Source organism: Coffea arabica, chromosome 1c, assembly GCF_036785885.1.
Source record: "Coffea arabica cultivar ET-39 chromosome 1c, Coffea Arabica ET-39 HiFi, whole genome shotgun sequence".
Lineage (NCBI taxonomy): Eukaryota > Viridiplantae > Streptophyta > Magnoliopsida > Gentianales > Rubiaceae > Coffea > Coffea arabica.
In genome coordinates, this window is record NC_092310.1 from 25341967 (window position 1) to 25356127 (window position 14161).

Here is a 14161-nt window from a genome sequence, read left to right on the forward strand (position 1 = left end):
AAGTCTCAAAATGAGAAACCTCTTAATTATGGCTCTCTCCAATCCAGCCCGGAACTGCCTGCCTTTCCTTCTGAAATATCGAGCTTATACATGGTCTGAGGTGAAATGAGCGAAGTTTGTACCGAGCATCGATTCCTCATGACTCAGCTGCCATAATTTCTTGAAAAGTGGATGTTTTTAGTGTGGTTATCTAAATTCAAATTATATGATATTCTTGCCGTATTTCTTCAAATAGTCAATCTAAATCCAACTTGTCGTTTCTGGTTGGTATTGGAAAAGGATCAAGCAATACCCGACTGAATTCAACGGAAAAGTTTGTCCCTGGCCATGTTCCATAGATTTGTCATGGTCATATGCGGTATGAAAATAGACAATTTAATATGGCAGCACTACTAAAAGTCTGACCAAATGAAGGTTTTGGTGGGGTCAATCACGTGAGTTGGTGACAAGGGACTTCCTTATCAAGGGTCTACATCAACACTAAAGGGGTAGCAAGTGTATATTTGGCTTTGCAACAAGATAGAACCAGTGCCTCTTATTGGCCTGTCACTGGGAAAGGACAACCACCGTTCAGCAACCTTCTATGGTTGAAGATAGCAATTTGGCTGAGATTTAAAAAAAAAAAAAACGAATCAGATGGAAGAAAAAGCAATCTCAAAGGCGGGAAAAAAATAAAAATGTTTGGAAATGCTAGTGTGCACGTCCATCCAAATCTCATGACCTGAATATTTTACCCAATTAAATCACACATTACATCATTTCCAATTCCCCCTTCACCTAAAACACAAAATAAATAAATAAATAAAGAGATCCTTTTTTTTTTCGGAAGCAAAGCTTAAATAAATCCAATACACGACCAAAATGAAATATGAGAGCGCACTATACTTCACCCAATCTTTCGCTCATATATTTTTAATCACAAACTACTACGAAAGTGTCTTCCAAAAGTACATTTGACAATTCACTCAATACCTTGACACACCATTCACCCATCCCATCATAGTAAGAAAAGAGTACTAACATTTAATCAAAATGCTAAACAATCTCTGAGAGTCCTTTTCTTCCCCAGCTTCAGGGACATCAGAACCTTCATTAATTATACGAGACCAGATGTTTTGTCACAAAATTCTGTTACACGAGTACAGACAAATTTTAGAAACAAGCATTCATTCATATCACGTGTAGCGGACGAAGAATCGTAATATTATGTATTACTACTAGTCAACAGACGTACTATGGATTAGATAACTTTCTTTATTCTTGTATTACCAATTTCTACCACCAGTGAAAAGTTAGGCCAAACCAATCTAGCGCACTCACACAGCTTGAACCTTCAGAGGTTTTTCGTAAGATTGCAGTAGCAGTGACGAACAAACCACACTAACAGATGAAGCAGCCATGCAAGCACCAGCGAGCCAAGGTGGTAACCGAATTCCGGTGAATGGGAACAAAATTCCAGCAGCAATAGGCATGGCAAGCACATTGTACCCAAGAGCCCATACATAATTGAGTCGAATACGCAACATTGTCTTTCTAGAGAGATCTATTGCAGTGACAACATCTTGCAGGTTACTCTTAATAAGAACTACATCAGCTGCTTCTATGGCTACATCAGTGCCCGCACCAATTGCCATGCCAACATCAGCTGCAACTAGTGCTGGTGAATCATTAATCCCATCTCCAACCATTGCCACAGTCAAACCTTTCAACTGTATCAATGTTCAATTATCCATATGTTAATAAAATATTGGAAGTCAAATGTCTTTCCAGATATAAACTTCCTACTTGTTTGTGTGAATCCCGGTATCAATGATGGCTAAGTATTTTTCAGGGGTGCCAAGTCAAATGTCTTCTTTTAAGATAGAAACTTCCTACTTTTTGTTTGCAACCAGGTATCAATGATGGCTAAGTATTTTTCAAGGGTGTTTTGATCTGGTAGTGAAAAGTTAGACAATGTTCAAATAAATTCTTTTTTTTTTTTTTTGGTAAGAGGGAGGTCTTGAACCCAAGACCTGCTATTTACAATCCCTCCCACCTTACCACCCAACCCAACCCAACCCTCCCCTCAAGAATAAATTCTTGAAAGTCATTCTTTTCTTGCTATCAAAGTTCCAACTTGTTTTCTCAGAGAGTGAGGATTCCAATTAGCTAAGGACTAGACTCCTATAAACCTAGCCTTTACAGTTTTGTAACAATTACTTTGATTACTGACATTCAACGAAATCACCTCTTCTGAGCGTATCTCAACCTTTTAGCCTCCTAATCAAGGTTTTCTCTTAGTTTTTCACAGAAATCTTGACCTGAATCAACAATCAAAGTACTTGTCTCCATTGCACAACCACTGGCCTCACGAGACTACGCGCAATTTGCTACTAAACTAAAAGTTCCGGTGGAAATTTTCTTCTTAAAGATATCTGTGAAATTTCATCAACTTGCCTACTGCAAGATTTTAATAATAGTATAAAAAATTCAATATATAAAGGAGAAAAATATGAGATCTATCATCAGCCAAGCCAGCCATCATTCCGGATTTAGTAACTTAAATTTCTAGTACAACTGCTTTCCTTGTTTAGGCTGATAGAACTCTCTTCAAGTTGTCGCAGGAAAATGTTATCAACTTACTTTTTACTATTTATAACTCATTTATAACCAACATCAGTTATTCCATCCAATTCACTACTCATGGAAAGGAGAACCTACCTGCAATTCTTTAATCTTATCCGCTTTTCCTATGGGATCTGTCTCAGCAAACACCTTTTGAATTCCAACCTCCTCCCCTATTGCGGTTGCTGTCGCCCAATTATCACCAGTGACCATAACACTTACAATGTTCATTGAGTGGAGGAAAGATACAACACGTGCAGCCTCTGGTTTCACTGGATCAGTAACAGCAAAAGCTCCTGCAACTGTACCATCAATGGCCACTATCACGCAACTACGAGCAAGCTTCTCATTTTCTGAAATATAAGCTTCAACCTCGCCACCAAGAGCAACATTAAAAAGCTTCATGAGCCTCTTATTCCCAACAAAAATAGTTTTTTCTCGAACTTTCCCACTCACACCAGCTCCAGTGTGAACCTCAAAGTCCTTTACCTCTGTAAGACACTCCTTTTGGGTCCCAAAGTTCAGGCAGAACTTCTTAGCATGCTCCACCACTGCTTTTCCAATAGGGTGCTCACTATTGGACTGCAGATAATTTTGAACCAATTATGTGACTAAATTATACAAGTTTCTAAGATAAGAAAATTCTTCTATGTCATATCAACTCAAACTTCTTCTCTCAGCATTATTCTGAATTTCATGGTGACAAAAATATAATCTCACCTCCGCAGCAATTGCCATATCACAGAACTCTTCCATAGAAATGTTGGAAAAGAGTACAGCACTCACTACAGCAGGCTTTCCAACAGTTAATGTCCCAGTTTTATCAAAAACAACTATCTTGACCTGCAGAATAAAAATACGGCTCTATTACAACTAAAACCAAAAAAACCTTACTCATAAATTCACCAAAAAGAAGGAAAAAAAAATGAAAACATTGGCATTCATAATGGTACAAGAAAAATTATATAGTTCGGTAAGGCAGAAATAAACCCATATAATTGCAGATATACATATAAACCCAGAGTGAAGCTTAAAAATATCATACAGAAATAGATACATGACCAGATTTACAGACCTTGTGAGAGGCATATGAACTGGCCGAAAAAGCAAGTCACTTGTTAATGGTGTCCAGAACTTTTAGGGCAACAATTCCCAAGCATGTGAAGCATCCAAAATATTTCTATATAGAATGAAGCCATCCTAATAAAATTAATTTGTAAAGTGACATGAAAGAAATAGTCAAGATTTTAAAACCCTTCTTTGACTTAACAAATAAGCAAAACTTATGATATAATTCACCTACTAGAAGATAGACAATGACCATCAAAGAACTTCAGGAAATGAACAGATGTTCCAAAAAGTAAAAAGGAAAAAAGCAACTTCCTTGCAACAAGTAATGGCAAAGGCATGATAGAATTCAGAGACATTCTGCTACTAAAACAATGGATGTATAAATCTCATGGTAATGACCTCCAAAAAAATGACAAAATAGTAAAGTTGAGTTCTGAAAACAAATATGGTATAATTGTGAGAGAGAGGATTCTGCGTCATTCTAGTACTATCTTGCCCTTTGTGGTATATTTCATGCAAAGAGTAACTTAGTATTCTGTCCATAGGCTTCACTTAAGGGGTCCTGCACTAGTAATGCCTGTCTAAGCTTATTACAGAAAAGGCTAGTTGTAAACAATATTTATGAGCATCTGTGTGTAGTCATTTTGCCAAAACTTGGCACTTAAGTTTACTTGAACATTGAGTATTCGGAGTCCAGTTTCACTAGTCCAATAAAAGCTTGAATGTATCCGCTTATATGGGTAACTCAAGAAACAAAGAACAACTGAACAATTTCAAGGATGAAACGTTTGTCTCTTAGATACAGTGCCTCAGATCTCACAACTCTTCTCATTTTCCCGGCCCTTTTTTTAGTTCTCTACATCATGTGCACTGCTTAAATTTCATATCTATTGTCTGCACTGTTCATACTTCTGAAAGCTACCTTCTGCATGGAGATCACCAACAGAAAAGCATCTAAACTCTTTCCATTATGCTATTCCATATCACTACTTGCCCGCCAGCCCCTCTTGTGGATGCTTGACTTAATTCAGTAAATAAGCAAAGCAGGTCATGCAAATGAGGCCATTAGACATATTAATGGAACACTTTAGCTGGACCATACCTTGTGTGCCTTTTCAAGAGCATCCCCTCCCTTAATGAGCACACCTTGCGAAGCTCCTTTCCCCGTGGCCACCATCACTGCAGTAGGAGTTGCTAATCCCAAAGCACAAGGACATGCAACTACTAAAACTGAAATACCAAACTGCAATGCAAGCTCAAATGCATCCATAGCTTTAGGTATCCACCACTTCGGATAAATACCAGCTTCTCCAGATATAAACCATCCAAGCCACGTAGTAAATGCAGCCACAACAACCTGTCATTCAAAAACACGAGCAACTTGTCACGAGACAAAACTCGAATATACCAAAACAAGGAAGATACATCCAACTATGATGACTATGGTCATAGTAACTAGATTCTTTCGCACTGAACCTTTTGTGTAGCTAATAAATGAAGATAGCTTCTCTAACACTTAAATCTCATAATAAGTTGCCACATTCAGAAAACTAGGTATTTGCTATTGACTTTCAAGTAAATAGATGAGTGACACAGACAACAAATGGCTGAGGGAAATTTCAGGTTAAGGAAAAATCAAGTAGAAAGAGAGCAGGAGAGAGATGATTATAGGTTAAGGAAGAATCAAGTAGAAAGAGAGCAGGAGAGAGATGATTATTTCAATAGATTAATTTTGCTGATTAAATTCCACAGAAATTGCTTCTTTACTTCTTATGTTGCAGAAAAAATAAAACTACACCAAGTGGATTGCTGCTACTCAATATGCTGTTTTCTTTGATGCCAAAACCATCATAGTCAACTATCTTCTTTTTCTTTGTAACGTTGTAACATTGCAACGGGTGATTCATGAAGTGCCTATTTTGACAACTAAAACCATATTCCTCTAAAGATGCATAAATAGTCATTAAACAGAAATAGTAGAAAAAAGCAGGAAGATCATTTTTAGAAACAATAAACCTTCAGAGGAACCAAAACTTAATCTGAAAATTCCAGCTGTCCAACATTTAAGACAAACAGAAAAAGGAAGCGAAGAGGAGGGATAAGAGAATCAAATATATGTTTTAACTTGACAGCAAATACAAGTTAAGGAAGACTCGAAAATATATCCTTTTAAAGAGAAAGTAATAAACATGCGGGACCCCAAATTAATTGATGTTAGATGAAAGTAGAAGAATGTTGTTAATGTTTGATTAATTTATCTTAGATAAGTAGGAAAACATTGGTTCACTATATTTGAGTGCATCAAGTACTGAATACAAAACAATACGTATTGTTGAAACTATCATTCCAGGGAAAGTGGGCATACTTTTAGTATTAAGCCAAAAACAAAACTAAGAATTTATTTTGCACCAGAAGAAATAAAAATTTTGCAACATCCATAACTGCAGCTCCCCACAACTGGTAACAGCATGTTCACTTCTCCACAATAAATGCAAAATAAGTTGTCCAACACCAGGAGTGCCTTTTTGAAGTGTCGCCGAGAGTCTACATACATAACAAGAATGGCTGACAGAATCAAGCTGCTTCACATTCGTGGTAAAAGTAACTCACCGTGGGAACAAAAAACCTTGATATCTGGTCAGCCAGCTTCTGAACAGGAGCTCTGGCAAGCTGAGCAGCTTCAACCAATTGAACTATCTGTGAAAGTGCCGACTCTGAACCAACATGTGTAGCTCTAATGACAAGACAGCCATTCTCATTTACAGTCCCACCAATTACCTGCAAAAATAGAAAACTAACCTGGTTTCAATGATGTACTTAAATGAAAGGAAAAAATTAAAATCTACAATGGACTAGTAGTCTATACCTTATCACCAGGTCCTTTAGCAACTGGCCTTGCTTCTCCGGTGATCATACTCTCATTCACAAAACTCTGACCATCAACAACAACACCATCAACAGGAACTTTTGCTCCAGGAACAATCTTAAGTATGTCATTTTTCTGTATCAGCTGAGTGTTAATTTCCACATCTGAAAGAACATTGCCATCACCGTCCATTGTCAGAAGGTAAGCTGTATCAGGTGCAAGGTCTGCCAACTTTGCCAAAGCATCTGATGTCTTTCCTTTAGCAAGGACTTCCAAGTACTTTCCCAAGAGGATAAAAGATATCAACATGGCACTGGTCTCAAAAAAATCTTGACCCTCAAATGATTCTGATGTCAATGCTTTTATAATTATGTATATTGAATAGAAGTAAGCAGCATTTGTGCCCAATGCAACCAGAACATCCATATTTGCAGATTTTCGACGGAGTGCATGATAGGAACCAGCATAGAACCTGAGAAGAACATTAAAAATTAGTATGATTTCAAGGAATTTTCTACAATTTGAGAGAAAACTACAAAAACTAGTACCTTTGCCCTATAATAAATTGCAAAGGTGTGCAAAGAATCCACCTTAGAAGTAATCCAACTGAGAGCATATTCAAGACCTTATATTCTAGCCAATTCCCATAAGGGGGAAGCATTGGGAGTACCATGGATGAAATGAAAATTGGAACAGAAAACAAACAGCTCCATAGAAACTGATTCCTATACATTTGGACTTCATGCCTTCTTTCCTTATCTTGTGGTCTTGGTGGAGTAAACAAACTTGCCTGATAAGAGCTTAATCCTTTGCCAGCTTCTTGGATGCACTGTATAAGATATCTTGGCCCAATGATATCTGGTTCATAGCTGACACTGACCACATGCTCTTTGATGTCAAATTCAACATGATTCACACCTTCCAAGTACTCCAATGAGCACCGAATTACATTAAGATCATCCTGTGAACTGATTCCTTCTAGTTTCAGATGCACTTTATTCAAATCACTGCCTGAGCTTATTAGATTGGCTCCAAACCCAGAATCTTCTATTGCTTCAGTTATAAGGTCAGTATTGGTAATACTTGGATCATAGTGAATCTTTGCTTCTTCAAGAGCCAAACCAACCACTGCTTTCTTCACTCCATCAACCATTAAAAGGGCACGTTCAACAGACTCAGAACAACTTGTGCATGCCATTCCCTTGATTCTGAGTCTGCATACTGCAATATCTTGCTCCGGAAACTCATCAACTTGAAAACCTGTTTCTTCTGCGGCTTCTTTTATTAATTTAGCCTAAATGTTGAAGTAAAAGGGAAAAAAAACATATTCAGGAAAATCAAATGACTGCAGTATATTCTTTTCCCAATTCAACAATGTGTTTGAAAAGGGTAGGCATTCTACTGAACTTCTTCAGATCTGGTGGTAGTGCATGCCTAACCTCCTTAGATGAGTAAGTTAAGACATTAAAAACTAAAGGCTTATTTAACTAATTATTAATATATATTTTGATAACATCCACAATACTGTAAACTCTATACACACTATAAGTGCAATAAAGCACAAAAAAAAGGCAAATGATGGAATGTGTGTATTCCAACTCCACTAATATTCAAGGAGTAGTTTAGTAGAATTTTTTATAAAAATATGCACCAGTCAAAGAAACTGATGGTTAAATTACATAAGACTTTGAAAACACCATAGCCCAAAATTCTGATGGTTATAATACTGACAAGCAGTTTATTAATTCTCAAATAAATATCGTAACCTTGGCAGCACAAATTTGAGCTAAACTGTTTTCATTTGACTCACACTGATACTTTCAGGGTTGTACTTGACTACAGCCTGGCCTTGAAGTGGCGAAACCATAACACTCTTGATACCATTCAACTTCATAAGTGCAGATTCCATAGATGTCGCACAAGAGGAACATGTCATGCCAATTACTTTGAAAACAATTGTTCGGATTTTCACCTCATCTCCACAACGGTTTCTATGAGAAACAGGGACTCCAACACCCTTAGGATGCTGCAAAAGTGCAGCTTTCAGATCTTCATCCCCAATTAATTCCATATCCTCGTCCATAATATCACAATCAGCAAATCTGACCATCACATGAAATTCATTGAATCTATCAATCAAATTGTCCGAGGCAAAATAAAAGAATATAACAAAAAAAAAATGGCATTATAACCATTTTATTCGGAGATCCAATATCAATTAAATCTAAATCAGAAGAAAAAAGCCCAAAATCATAAGTTCTTTTTTAATTAATCTATAAAAACCAGTAGACTACGCAAACATAGCAGTTTAACATATCCAATATCAATCCAAACAGGTTGATACTAGCAGAATATATTATAAAATGTATAATTCTTCCCATTCATGCTCAATATACAATAATAAATTAAAATTCAACACTCCCATGAACTACTTCACAAGAAATTACACCCAAAAAAAAGAAGAAAAACTGAGTTATCCCCAGTCGTCTTAGAGAACAGGGATACGACTGGACTTCGCAAATTCTATATATATAAGAAAAGCATCTAAGTGAGAAATAACAACAAAAAAATACATAAAAAATTCCAACAACTCGATTATCGAAAACTAACCAATTAAAAGATTTACAACTTTCTTTTTCCTGTTTCGGTTGGTGACCCTTTTTGGCAGAAAACGTTGGGGATACCAAGGGCTTATTTGGATAAGAGTAGAAAGATCGTGGCGGATTTGATTAGGGTTTTTGGGTGGAACGACAGAAAGAGAAGAGACAATCTCTTCGTCGTATTGCCCAAAGCAAGACGCTGAAAATAGAAAAGTCGAATTTGAATGTGTTGTCCTTATATATAAATAGTACACGTTTTCACTTTTTTTAATTTTCATTTTTGGTGAAAGAAGACGAGCCTGGCGGGTTCTTTTTTTATTTTGGATTTTTAAAATTTCGAATAGAGCGACCGTCTCAGTGCCTTTCCCACCAATAGCTGACGTAACTGGTTAGAGTGCCGATATCCCCTGTATTGTTCGTCATTTTACCTTTTTGCCCTAGCCTGTGGTGACTGGTGGATTTACATTTTTCCCCTCAGGGAATTGTTTAGAATTTTAATATGACCCTGGGGTCTAAACTACAAAGATCAAAAAGTTTTGTTCACACACCGGTGTACAAATTTTAGACCTCAAGATAAACACAGGACAATTAAGTACAGCGAATATTTAACTGCAAAGAACCCAAAAAGTAAGAGCCCGTTTGTGAGTACGGTACTTTTGCAAAAAAATAATTTTAGGTGATAAAAATACTTTTTAGGTGTTTAATGATCATTACCTCACAAATTTATGAGTAGAGCTTCCGGTGTTAAAATACATCTAGCAAATTATGTGAGACCCCGAAAATTCACTTGTCTTTATAACCCTTATGTCAACTCACTTGCCTTTGATTCTTGGTTGTTTTAATGGTTGAATTTGAGCCAAGGAAGTAAATTTTGTTAAGAAAAGATTCATAATCTCAAGCTATTAGAAAATCTAGAAATTTTCGCAAGAGGCCCTGCGCAGCTTTGGAAATTTTTCTATAACTTCGTATAGGAAAGTCGGAATTTAGTTCCGTTTGTTGTGTTTGAAACTAGACTCATAAGACTTCCTATAATGTAAAATTCAGAGTTTGATTCAATCTCTATAAATTCCAAAAAATTGGCAAAGTTGACTAAAAATTCTGCCCTGCACAAGTAAACATAGGAATGTTGTAGTAGCTTATGGCTCAATTTGGACCAACTTATGAACTAAATCTCTTTGAGGTGTCTTCCAAAGATTCTTAGCATTTAAAGTCTAGTTTTTAACAAACCAAGTTGTATGAATTTTTTATATTTATAACTCAAGTTATGATTTTTCTAAAGGAAGGGCATAAGTTAGGGTTTTTGTGCATACTAGGGTTTTGGTGTGTATTTTTGTGTGCATTTTGGTAGTGTGATTGTGAGGACTTGTAAAATCCCTCATATTTTCTTAAATTCCTTTTTATTTGGAATTTATTACTTTACAATAGCTTTACTACTCATTTACTCCTTCAATAGTTGTAATGAATAAGAGATTTAAGAGTTTTGCCCTTAGTTTTATAGTTCGGGTAATTACGGTTTTTATGTCTTTTGGTAGTGTGAGCAATCGGTATGGAGCGCATACTAAATTTGGTGGTTAAAAGTGAGCTTTAGATAAGACAAAGTGTGTGATTAGAAGTGTTAATAATAAGTGAGTGAACCATAAGTAAAAACACAAGTATGCGCGAGTTAGAGAAAAACAGCTCGAACAGACGTGCACCGTTTGTTACCAAATTAGTGCACCACTTGAACACTACTGTATTATCTTAATCTCTTTGTTATTAATTGAGCAAAATCATCCCTAAATATCTCCTTAAACCAACCGAAATTATTGACCAAAATAAGAGAGAGAAAGCAAATTTTGAGATTTCATGTGAGGCCCCAGTTCGTTCTACGTTGATATATTCATTAATTGGGCGGTAACGTTTGGTTTTGGGAGTATTTCGAAAACCCTAAGTAGGGATTAAGATTTAAACCCTAAGTTCCGGTTAAGATTGAAAACCCGTTTTTTCTACATTTTCTTTATTAGAAAATTCTCCAGATAATTTTTATGAGTAAATATAGTTTTTAGATGATTTTTCTAGTATTGGTTAGATTTTGAGAAATTAAGAACGTATATCGGACGTGGGACCCACTAGTGCGAAAAGTTCGGAAAAATTCGGCCAATTAGGTTAAATTCCGGATACTGTGTAAAATTTATCGGGTGTTAAGAGATAAGTAGAGAGTGAGATATGATTGATGTGAGAGAGAAAAGAAAGGATAGGAATGCATTAATGGTGGTGACAAGTGTCACCATTTCATTGGAGAAGACTTAAGAATTACTATTCACTTTCTTGACTTTTTTTGACCAAATGTTAAATATCTTAAAAATTCATTAAAATTTCCTCATTCTTTCTTCACCATAGCCGGCCCTCTCAAGCTCCACAAGGAAGGAAATTTCTTCAACTTTCAAGCTTCTACTTGGTGCAAATCATCCAAAAACATTTGTTAGATCCAATTCCACTCCATAAAATCTTTCCTTTTTGTGATAGTGAGTGCTTTAGTGAAGCTTGTTTGAAGGTTTAAGGTGTCCAACATCCTCCTCTCTCTTGTTTCTTGGTAAGTGAGGCTTGAAACACCCTACTACACCTAATGATGCTTATGTTATGCTTATTGGTGATTCAAGTGGTGAAATTTCTGGTTTTTATCTTGGTTTGGAGTGATTTGGTGAAGTTTTCCATTTTATGATGATTTTTCTGGTTTAATTGGATTATGATGGTGTGGTTGTTTGTGATGATTGGCAATGGATTATAATGGCTCTAGTGGATGTGAAATGTGGATAAATGCAACCAATTTTGGATTTGGTGTGAAAATTGCAAAGCTAGGGTTCTTAAATCCCCAATTCTGTCCGGTTTTGGATCATAGGGTTAGAGGCCGAATTTGACTTTGCTCAAAACATGAAAGTTGTAGGTATTGATGTGTTTGAGATGCCTGCAAAATTTCAGGTCATTTAGATTAATGTAGAATGAGTTATGACGAAATTACTGTAGCTGTTCTGCTTTGGACAGAATGCGAAAACTGCGATAGTAATTGGCCATTTTGACTGGTTTTGGTTTGGATTTTGAAGTTGGTGTCTTCTGATGAAATGTAACAGGATGTCTTAGCTAACATATGCCTTTGGAATTTCGGCATTTGGACTTGTATAGACTAAGTTATAGTAATTACAGTTTTGTGTGATTTGCAAACCTGTTTTGGTAATTCTGGTATAGTATTTGGCATTTTCGACCTAGTTAAGCTAGGAACTGGATTGAGTGACCTTCTACATTATTGTATTCCTGTTTCTTAGCTTCGAAACGGTGGGTCTTACACCCCCATCCGATAACCGTAGTGAATTTGGTGCCATTACCGCATATTAAGGTCAAATACGGTTTGTGATCCTGTTTTGCAATTCTGGTATAGTGTCTTACATTTTTGACCTTGTTACATTCAAATTTGGATAAAGTTTCCTTCTTCAACATTGTAGCCCCTTAAGTCCTGGATATCCCTGTAAATTTTCAGGTTAAACGGGTTAGTATATCCTGAGCTATAAACGAAATACTCAGACCTGTTTTGACCAGCAAATTCTGTTACGTTTTTGGAAAGTTTACGACTGGAACTTTGGCTTCACATTTGACTGGGTTACAAGCTGTTTGGGCTTGCGACCAAAACACCAAACTTATAGCCTTATATCAGATCTTTCTAACGCCCTTGGAATTTCATGAATCAGATTTATAAAACCTGAGATATAGCCGAGCAAACAAGGCCTGCCCGTGAAAATGACCAGAAATCTGTTTTGGTCCTGATGACCAATTTCCGTTTCGAATTTGGATTGCCGACCTTCATGAAAGTTGTTCCATTTGGAATGAACTATCTAACTGCCAATTTTCAGCTCTTTTGACCATGTGTAGCATAGAAAACAGTTAGCACTCAAAACTGACCATTTGTGCATTGGCCAGATTTCGTAAGTGATTGTGTTTGGTTCATTTGGGACTAAAGCCTCCAGTTTTAGTTCTGGATGTCTTCATAACAGTTGTTGTTCATCCTTTAAGCTTCGATATGGCGTCTCATACGCCTTAATCCGATATTCGTAGCTCAACTTATGAGTAAACTAGAAACGAGTGTCAAATCTGCCGTTTCCGTTTCCGTCTGTCATATTTACGTGCGCGCGTGTTGTTTTGCCGTTTTGCTTGTTTTGGGCATGTTAGTGGCCGTTTGTGATAAAATCTTCTATTTCAGACAGCGGTGAGCTAGGTGGAGCCGGTGGGGCCCACTACTAGCGAACGCGCGAAGCGATTTTGCTTCCGTACTACTTTTGGTATTTTGAGTAAGTGTTCAGGCCGGTTTGGTGTGTTTTCTTTGCTATGTGTTTGAGATATGTGAAAAGGGCACTTAGGCGAGGGTGTACTTTATCGCACTCGACCTAAACCCTAATTTGAATGTATTATTGTACTTGGCGTATGTATATGAACCTTTTTGAACCAAAACCCTTGAGCTTGTGGCTCGGGGCGACTTTCGAATAAAGTTTGTGAAGTTTGCAAAGTTTGTGATTTTGAATAATTTTGTGAAGTTTGTGAGTTTAGGGCGAACTCTTGACCTGGTTGGACTATTCGAGCCGGTTAGGGCTTGGTCGAAGGCAGTCCAACTTAGTCTGAGGTCACCAAGTTTGTAGGTTCATGTTATGAACCAATTTTGTGAATCCGGTGCACCGAGAAGGTGACCAAGTTTGTGACCCGAGCTTGTGACTCAAGCTCAAGTTTGTGATTTCGTTCGCCCGGGCAAGTTTGTGAGGTGACTGGCCAGTGAGGGTGATAAGGTGTCGGTGGGTGTACAAGTGAAGTTCTACGGACTATTATTTGCAGTCGACGGAGTGTCGGCAGGAGATCACGCATGGCACATGAGTTGGCTTTGGAGCCACCTGTATCCTTATTATGTGATGTTACTTTTCTGCTTTTGCTTTACTCTTATTGTGTAACTGTTACGTGAAATTTATGCTTTCGCCCCTGTTTACTTACTAAGCATATAGCTTAC

The 14161-nt window shown here is 37.0% G+C and overlaps 1 protein-coding gene across 2 annotated transcripts; it reads right to left on the reverse strand.

Moving 5' to 3' along the window:
- Positions 1 to 281: 281 nt before the first annotated feature.
- On the reverse strand, positions 282 to 9369 carry LOC113718047 (copper-transporting ATPase HMA4-like). Of its 2 annotated transcripts, XM_027242989.2 has the most exons (10): positions 9152 to 9369; positions 8352 to 8643; positions 7090 to 7835; positions 6542 to 7013; positions 6286 to 6453; positions 4778 to 5032; positions 3325 to 3447; positions 2701 to 3186; positions 1321 to 1709; positions 282 to 605 (listed from the first exon to the last, which is right to left on the reverse strand). In XM_027242989.2, the coding sequence occupies exons 2-10, from the start codon at positions 8622 to 8624 to the stop codon at positions 536 to 538; spliced, it is 2982 nt and encodes a 993-aa protein (XP_027098790.2). In that variant the 5' UTR covers positions 8625 to 8643; positions 9152 to 9369; the 3' UTR covers positions 282 to 535. The 2 variants fall into 2 exon arrangements, with proteins under 2 accessions (XP_027098790.2, XP_071917181.1); XM_072061080.1 differs by lacking the exon at positions 1321 to 1709.
- Between the last annotated feature and the right edge of the window lie 4792 nt (positions 9370 to 14161).

Bases quoted from the DNA above. Each gene is read 5' to 3' on its own strand.
- LOC113718047 (XM_027242989.2), bottom strand. From the start codon at position 8,624: ATGGACGAGGATATGGAATTAATTGGGGATGAAGATCTGAAAGCTGCA. The intron at 6,454-6,541 runs GTATAGACTACT...CTATTTTTGCAG, and splicing joins CTAAAGGACCTGGTGATAAG to GTAATTGGTGGGACTGTAAA. The intron at 3,448-4,777 runs GTATGGTCCAGC...TTTATTCTGCAG, and splicing joins CTCTTGAAAAGGCACACAAG to GTCAAGATAGTTGTTTTTGA.